General features: G+C 45.3%; 1 protein-coding gene across 2 annotated transcripts in view; it reads left to right on the top strand.

Moving 5' to 3' along the window:
• The first annotated feature begins 674 nt into the window (after nucleotides 1-674).
• Nucleotides 675-9,189, top strand: part of CRHR2 (corticotropin releasing hormone receptor 2) — a 239,146-nt gene continuing 230,631 nt past the window's right edge. For both annotated transcript variants that reach the window (XR_011855948.1, XM_072154412.1), the window contains exon 1: nucleotides 675-805. Coding sequence is in view for 1 of the 2 variants with exons in the window: in XM_072154412.1 (XP_072010513.1) it covers nucleotides 755-805 (51 nt within the window). In the remaining variant the exon portion in view is untranslated. The remainder of the gene's footprint in view (nucleotides 806-9,189) is intronic.

Here is a 9,189-nt window from a genome sequence, read left to right as displayed (position 1 = left end):
CATACATGTAATACCGCCATACACTGCCCACATAATACTGTCATACATGTAATACCTCCATACACTGCCCACATAATACTGTCATACATGTAATACCGCCATACACTGCCCACATAATACTGTCATACATGTAATACCGCCTTACATTGCACACATAATGCTGTCATACATGTAATACCGCCATACACTGCCCACATAATACTGTCATACATGTAATACCGCCATACACTGCTCACATAATACTGTCATACATGTAATACCTCCATACACTGCCCACATAATACTGTCATACATGTAATACCTCCATACACTGCCCACATAATACTGTCATACATGTAATACCGCCATACACTGCCCACATAATACTGTCATACATGTAATACCTCCATACACTGCTCACATAATACTGTCATACATGTAATACCTCCATACACTGCTCACATAATACTGTCAAAGCGCCATACGGTAATCTTATATACCGCCACAGAGTCCCCTGTTCTATCAGTAGTAGCTGACATTAGGGAATTGCCCTTCATGCGATTGCCTGGCGACAACCTTACAGCCATTAACATTGTTACCCTTCGCAGCGCTCCGTTACAGTGTGCAAACAATCCTGAGTATTATGTATCAGCCCCCTGGTCCCTCCCTTACTCTACATAGAGGGAGAACCTGTCTGACTTTGTGGGCTGCTCCGGGGAGAAGGAAGAACTCCGAGTGCCGGACCGTGGAGCTGAGCCCCCGGGTGGCCACACACATGGGACCCGTCCTGACAATGAGACCCGCAGTCCTGATTCTTATCCTACAAGTAAGTTGTTTGCAAAAATAATCCCCCCCCCCCAACTCTGTGACACATATACCGTCACGTTGTCACCGCCATCCGCGGACCACATCACAGGGCGACACGCTTATAAACTTGGGGACGGGTCCGGAAGTGAAAGGGTGCAATATTGATAACCCCCCCCCCCCCCCGGATCAGGATGGGCGATCGAATTTTATACATTTTAAAAAAAAAAAATCTAAATAATTGATACTTTCCTAAAAACTGTATATTTTCTGATAGGAGATGTAGCAGTGCCGAGTGTGTTCTTTGGCCCAGGGGGGGCGGCAGCACAATAAGACATCGGTGGATTAACACGTGGTGCGGCACTTTTTTATTTTTTGTTACTTTTCTGTTACATTTCTGTTACATTTCGTTATACGGAAATGAAGCAGAGCTGAGTTTGTTATGCGGCACACACGTGATAGAAGTGTAAGCTTGTCATTATGGCGCCGCTTTATCGGATTCCACAATCTGTTTATTATTATTTTTTTTTTTTAAGTAATTTATTTTTACAATTTCTCTGATATTTCGATGTGCAGCCATGTAGCAGTGTTGGGTTTGTTGCGTGGCACAATTATGACATCACAGTAGGTCTGACATCGGGCGCCGCTCAGGAAGGTCAATCCGAATTGACTATTCCATTATTTATTATTAGAGTATAAGGGATTTTTTTTTTAAATTTTCTACATTTTTTATAAAACTTTATTACTTTATAACATATGCAAATGTAGCAGAGCTGAGTTTGCTACTCGTTACGACATCTGTGGTTTTACATACGATACGGCTCGGGGTGACCGATCGCATTCAACAATGATTTTTTTGTTAAATTTCACCTTATATTATCTCTAGTATTTCATTATACAGAAATGTAGCAGAGCTGTGTGTGTGACTGGCACAATGATGCTTTATCTGTACCTGTACATAGGACTGGAAATGAATGTCTCATCTCAGATGATCAGAAGCCATTGAATCATCACTCAGCATAGAAAAACGACATATTCAGCTCTGCTACATCTCTAGCTATATATTATTATCATTGTTCTGCGCAGTGTAGCAGAGCTGTATTGGTCTTGGAATCAAATAAATTTAAAACGACATATTCAGCTCTGCTACATCTATACCTACATATTATTATCATTGTTCTGCGCAGTGTAGCAGAGCTGTATTGGTCTTGGAATCAAATAAATTTAAAACGACATATTCAGCTCTGCTACATCTCTAGCAATATATTATTATCATTGTTCTGCGCTGTGTAGCAGAGCTGACTTTGTCATAGAATCAAATAAATTTTAAATGACAAATTCAGCTCTGCTACATCTGTACATAAATTATTCTGATTCTTGATAACAGCTGTCAACTTGTACTGATATGTAGCAGAGCTGACTTGGTTGTTTCACACTTTACACCTGAATGAGGTAGCTCTATGAATCGTGGTGCGTGGCTGAGAGTATTGGGGTGTCGGGTACCACATCGCCCCCCCCTGAGTATACGCCGTGTCATACAACCATCAGGTTTGTTCACAGACGCTTCCCCTGAGTGACAGTAAAACTACGACATAGAAGAAGCAGATACAAGATGCAATAGATACAAAGATGATGTAGTATTGATGAGTTTGTCATCGGATACAATGTATCAAAATATTATATTGTATCAAAGACAAATTTAACCCTGCTACATCTGTATTTGACTCTTTCAGCTCTGCTACGTGTGTAAACCCCGTTCCTCTAGGTTTTTCTGCATAAAATCCAATTTTTCGGAAAGTCGCGGCCGCGTCTCCGGTCGCTCGTTGATGCGCTTAAAAAGTCATCGACTTATTCCCATAAAATGAAAGTTCTGCAAACTTTACAGAGAACAAATAAACCGAGGCGGCCGCTGATTTATGGCCCCGGGTACAGGGGGGGGCTGTGTATCCGTGTAGCAGAGCTGAATGTGTCATTACACGGCAGATGTGGGTTTGTCAGATGTACAAAAGTTAAAAAATCTGATGCAACAGAGAGGAGTTAGTAAGGACGTTGGTTGATGTGTTTGTTGAGTTTGTAGGGAAAGTGGATTCTGACAGATGTAGTGGAGCTGGGTTTGTCTTACAGACAACAGGATTCGGTTTGTAAGTTGTCGCCGGCATTTTTAATTGTATCTCGGCTGTGTTGTCAGATGTAGCAGAGCTGAGGTTTCAGATGTTATAGAATTTGAGTTTGTCACGTAGTGGACTCCATCAGATGTAGCAGAGCTGTAGGGTGGGATATGTCACTATAGTTTTGTTTGTCAAATATGTTAGTGCCTTTTCTGATGTAGCAGTGCTGTGTTTGTCAGATGTAGGGAAGTGCGCTTTATCAGATGTAGCAGAGCTGTACGGGTTGTATGTGACAAGCTGTAAAGTTCTTTGGGAGAAGCAGTGGAGTTTGTTAGATGTTAGCAAGTGGATTGGATCAGATGTAGCAGAGCCGTAGGGCTGGCTATAGTTTTGTAGAATGTGTAAGAGCGCTGTCTGATGTAGCAGGTTTGAGTTTGTCAAATGTAAAAAAAAGTGGACAGGTATAGCAGGGTTGTAGGGTTAGGTAGGTCACTTATTGTAAAGTTTGTTTAATAAAGTTATCTAGGTGTCAACTAAATAAGTGCTCTATATGTCAGATGTAGCAGTAATGAGTTTGTCAGAGGTTAGTGCACCAAACTTATATACAGATCAATTAAAGAATTCTGGAATAGTTCTATGTAGCAGAGCTGAGTTTGTCAAAAGCTGCAGAGGTGAAGTATTAAAAGTAAGAGTTTGTCCGACATAGCAGGGTGGACCTCGTTGTATGTAGCAGTGCTGCAGGGGTTGGAGTCATATATAGCAAAGTTATGATTGTCAAATGTAGTTAACTGAGTTTGTCCGCTGCATCTGTGATCTGTCTGTCCAAAGTCGCAGATTTGAGTTTGTCAAGTATATGAGATATAACCTGCTTGATGTCAGCGCTGAAATAGTTGGAGATGAGTTTGTTAGATGTAGCAGATATGAGTTTGTCAGATGTAGCAAAAAATGAGTTTGTCAGATGTAACAGATATGAGTTTGTCAGATGTAGCAGATATGAGTTTGTCAGATGTAGCAGATATGAGTTTGTCAGATGTTAGTGCAATAAATTTATTATATACAGATCAATTAAATATTTCTGGAATAGTTCTATGTAGCAGAGCTGAGTTTGTCAAAAGCTGCAGAGGTGAAGTTTTAGAAGTAAGAGTTTGTGCTTCGTTGTATGTAGCAGAGCTGAAGGGCTGGGGATGTCGTACACAGCAAAGCTTTGATTGTCAAATGTAGTTAACTGAGTTTGTCCGCTACATCTGTAATTCGTCCGTCCGAAGTCGCAGATTTGAGTTTGTTAAATTTAGCAGATTTGAGTTTGTCAGCTGCATCTGTGATTCGTCCGTAGATATGAGTTTGTCAGATGTAGCAGATATGAGTTTGTCAGATGTAGCAGATATGAGTTTGTCAGATGTAACAGATATGAGTTTGTCAGATGTAGCAGATATGAGTTTGTCAGATGTAGCAGATATCAGTTTGTCAGATGTAGCAGATATGAGTTTGTCAGATGTAACAGATATGAGTTTGTCAGATGTAGCAGATATGAGTTTGTCAGATGTAACAGATATGAGTTTGTCAGATGTAGCAGATATGAGTTTGTCAGATGTAACAGATATGAGTTTGTCAGATGTAGCAGATATGAGTTTGTCAGATGTAGCAGATATGAGTTTGTCAGATGTAGTAGATATGAGTTTGTCAGATGTAGCAGATATGAGTTTGTCAGATGTAGTAGATATGAGTTTGTCAGATGTAGTAGATATGAGTTTGTCAGATGTAGCAGATATGAGTTTGTCAGATGTAGTAGATATGAGTTTGTCAGATGTAGCAGATATGAGTTTGTCAGATGTAGCAGATATGAGTTTGTCAGATGTAGTAGATATGAGTTTGTCAGATGTAGCAGATATGAGTTTGTCAGATGTAGCAGATATGAGTTTGTCAGATGTAGTAGATATGAGTTTGTCAGATGTAGCAGATATGAGTTTGTCAGATGTAGCAGATATGAGTTTGGCAGATGTAGCAGTTATGAGTTTGTCAGATGTAGCAGATATGAGTTTGTCAGATGTAGCAGATATGAGTTTGTCAGATGTAGTAGATATGAGTTTGTCAGATGTAGTAGATATGAGTTTGTCAGATGTAGCAGATATGAGTTTGTCAGATGTAACAGATATGAGTTTGTCAGATGTAGCAGATATGAGTTTGTCAGATGTAACAGATATGAGTTTGTCAGATGTAGCAGATATGAGTTTGTCAGATGTAGCAGATATGAGTTTGTCAGATGTAGCAGATATGAGTTTGTCACATGTAGCCGCGCTGAGTAAGTTGATATAAAGTAGTGCATATAAATTTGTGACTTGTCCTAAATCTTTGCTGTCCCTCGGTGTCTTCTCTAGTTTTACGTTTGACAGAACACATTTGTTTACCACTTTGTAAAACCAGAGAGAGATTATAGGGATGTAGCAGAGCTGAGTGTGTTTGGCACTGGCCCCAGTGATATCACAGTCTGTGGTTTTCCGCAGTTATCACGGACTCGGCTCTGCTACACGTGTACACAGCTTGCTGCCATTAGCGGCTTTGCCCTGCGCTCTCCTGGTTTGTGGTTCGCCTTCATCATAAATCTAATTTAATATTTTCCTTTTTTGTGGGATCATTAAGATTCCGGCAGCGGCTGTCGGGCAGCGATACGCTGTGTGCGAACACGACTGCAACCAATGTAATGTCTATAGTACTAATAGTGTCACCCAGCTTTCCCAGGGACCTGACAAGTGATATGGGCAGTTACTTTACTAGCTTTACTAGGGCTCTGAATGGCTGGGGATGGATCTCCATATAGCCAGGGAGATCTGCACATCAGGGTTATAGGAGTGCACATTACTGGGGGCCAGAGGGCACATTACTGGGGGGCAGAGGGCACATGACTGGTGGGGGGCACATTACTGGGGGGCAGAGTGCACATTACTGGGGGGCAGAGTGCACATTACTGGGGGGGTAGAATGCACATTACTGGGGAGACATATGGCACGTTACTGGGGGGTAGAATGCACATTACTAGGGAGACATAGGGCACATTACTGGGGGGCAGAGGGCACATGACTGGTGGGGGGCACATTACTAGGGGGCAGAGGGCACATTACTGGGGGGGTAGAATGCACATTACTGGGGAGACATAGGGCACATTACTGGGGGGCAGAGGGCACATTACTGGGGGCAGAGGGCACATGACTGGGGGGCAGAGGGCACATGACTGGTGGAATAGAATGCACATTACTGGGGAGATATAGGGCACACTACTGGGGGGGCAGAGGGCACATTACTGGGGGGGCCGAGGGCACACTACTGGGGGGGGCAGAGTGCACATTACTGGGGAGACATAGGGCACACTACTGGGGGGGCAGAGGGCACATTACTGGGGGGCAGAGGGCACACTACTGGGGGGGCAGAGGGCACATTACTGGGGGGCAGAGTGAACATTACTGGGGGGGCAGAGTGCACATTACTGGGGGCAGAGGGCACATTACTGGGGGGCATAGCGCACATTACTGGGGGCAGAGTGCACATTACTGGGGGGGCAGAGGGCACATTACTGGGGGGGCAGAGGGCACATTACTGGGGGGCAGAGTGTACATTACTGGGGGGGCAGAGTGCACATTACAGGGGGGCAGAGTGCACATTACTGGGGAGGCAGAGTGCACATTACTGGGGAGGCAGAGTGCACATTACTGGGGGGGGGGCAGAGGGCACATTACTGGGGGGCATAGCGCACATTACTGGGGGGGCATAGCGCACATTACTGGGGAGACATAGGGCACATTACTGGGGGGGCAGAGTGTACATTACTGGGAGGCAGAGTGCACATTACTGGGGGGGCAGAGTGCACATTACTGGGGGGGGCAGAGTGCACATTACTGGGGGGGCAGAGTGCACATTACGGGGGGGCACAGGGCACATTACTGGGGGGCACAGGGCACATTACTGGGGGGCACAGGGCACATTACTGGAGGGCAGAGTGCATATTACTGGGGGGCAGAGTGCACATTACTGGGGGGCACAGGGCACATTACTGGGGGGCAGAGTGCACATTACTGGGGGGCAGAGGGCACATTACTGGGGGGCATAGCGCACATTACTGGGGAGGCAGAGTGCACATTACTGGGGAGGCAGAGTGCACATTACTGGGGGGCAGAGAGTACATTACTGGGGGGCAGAGTGCACATTACTGGGGGACACAGCGCACATTACTGGGGGGGCAGAGGGCACATTACTGGGGGGGCATAGCGCACATTACTGGGGAGGCAGAGTGCACATTACTGGGGAGGCAGAGCGCACATTACTGGGGGGCATAGCGCACATTACTGGGGGGCATAGCGCACATTACTGGGGGGGCATAACGCACATTACTGGGGGGGCATAGCGCACATTACTGGGGGGCAGAGTGCACATTACTGGGGAGGCATAGTGCACATTACTGGGGGGCAGAGTGTACATTACTGGGGGGCAGAGTGCATATTACTGGGGGGCAGAGTGCACATTACGGGGGGGGCAGATGGCACATTACTGGGGAGGCATAGCGCACATTACTGGGGGGCATAGCGCACATTACTGGGGGGCATAGCGCACATTACTGGGGGGCATAGCGCACATTACTGGGGAGGCAGAGTGCACATTACTGGGGAGGCATAGCGCACATTATTGGGGGGCATAGCGCACATTACTGGGGGGCAGAGTGCATATTACTGGGGGGGCATAGCGCACATTACTGGGAGGCAGAGTGCACATTACTGGGGGGGCATAGCGCACATTACTGGGGGGGGCATAGCGCACATTACTGGGGGGCAGAGTGCACATTACTGGGGAGGCATAGCGCACATTACTGGGGAAGCATAGCGCACATTACTGGGGGGCAGAGTGCATATTACTGGGGGGTAGAGTGCACATTACGGGGGGGCAGATGGCACATTACTGGGGGGCATAGCGCACATTACTGGGGGGCATAGCGCACATTACTGGGGGGCATAGCGCACATTACTGGGGAGGCACAGGGCACATTACTAGGGGGCCCAGGGCACATTACTGGGGGGGCAGAGGGCACATTACTGGGGGGGCAGAGGGCACATTACTGGGGGGCAGAGCGCACATTACTGGGGGGCATAGCGCACATTACTGGGGGGCATAGCGCACATTACTGGGGAGGCAGACTGCATATTATTGGAGGGCAGAGGGCACATTAATGAGCAAAAAAATAACTACAATACCGCCATGCAGTGCACACACAGCACAAGCATCGTCCACATGATACTGGCCTGCAGTGCCTGAATAATGCCGCCACATAGTGCAAATAGTAACAAAATACAATGTCTACACAATACCGCTATACCAATAATGATAAGTAAATAGTTACACTGTACAGATTGCAAACCCTTCCAATATACAGTGACTAAATGTCACTATGCTGAGCATAAATCACACTCATGTATACAGCATATGACCCAATCACACTGCGGCACATCACCCAAATAATACCAGCACGGCGGCTCAGTGGTTAGTATTACAGCCTTGCAGCGCTGGGGTCCTGGGTTCAAATCCCATCATGGTCAACATCTACAAAGAGTTTGTATGTTCTCTCCGTGTTTGTGTGGGTTTCCTCCGGGTCCTCTGGTTTCCTCCCACACTCCAAAACATACTGGTAGGTTGATTAGATTGTGAGCCCCATTGGGGGCAGCGATTGATTTGGCAAACTCTGCGCAGCGCTGTGGCATCTGTGTGCGCTATATAAATAAACAATTATTATTACCAACATACAGTGTAAAATAGTAGGACCTCATTGTGCTTAAAACATGCAAAATGTAAACAGTAACTGTATGTAGTCCCACAAAATATGATACAATTCAAAGATAGTAACGTAATATACCCAGAATATAGTATCATATGGTCCAAAATAATCCCCCCCCCCATAGAGTGGTAAATAGTAACACTACACAGCGCACATAATACACAATTATTAATTTATTTATTCCTGAAGTTGATTTTCTTCAATGTGATTTGTCAGGATTTGGGAATTTTTGGGGTCATCGGTGCAAAAATAATAATAAATGTATCAAGATGTAATAAAACGTCCATATTGAGAGCCGCATTAAAAGAGGGGCTGTAAAAAGTGGGGTCACTCATCCGACAAAGTAAATGTAGCAAAATGTTCAAATCAATGGAATCTCCAGAAAAATGAACGTTAAAATGTCACATTGTCATAAATGATTTCCGTCTTCCCTACGATCAGGATCTCTGCTGCTTGTCAGTGAATGAGAGCCTGCAGTGACCCTAT

Source organism: Engystomops pustulosus, chromosome 5 (genome assembly GCF_040894005.1).
Source record: "Engystomops pustulosus chromosome 5, aEngPut4.maternal, whole genome shotgun sequence".
Classification (NCBI taxonomy): domain Eukaryota; kingdom Metazoa; phylum Chordata; class Amphibia; order Anura; family Leptodactylidae; genus Engystomops; species Engystomops pustulosus.
This window is presented reverse-complemented; position numbering and strand designations above follow the sequence as displayed.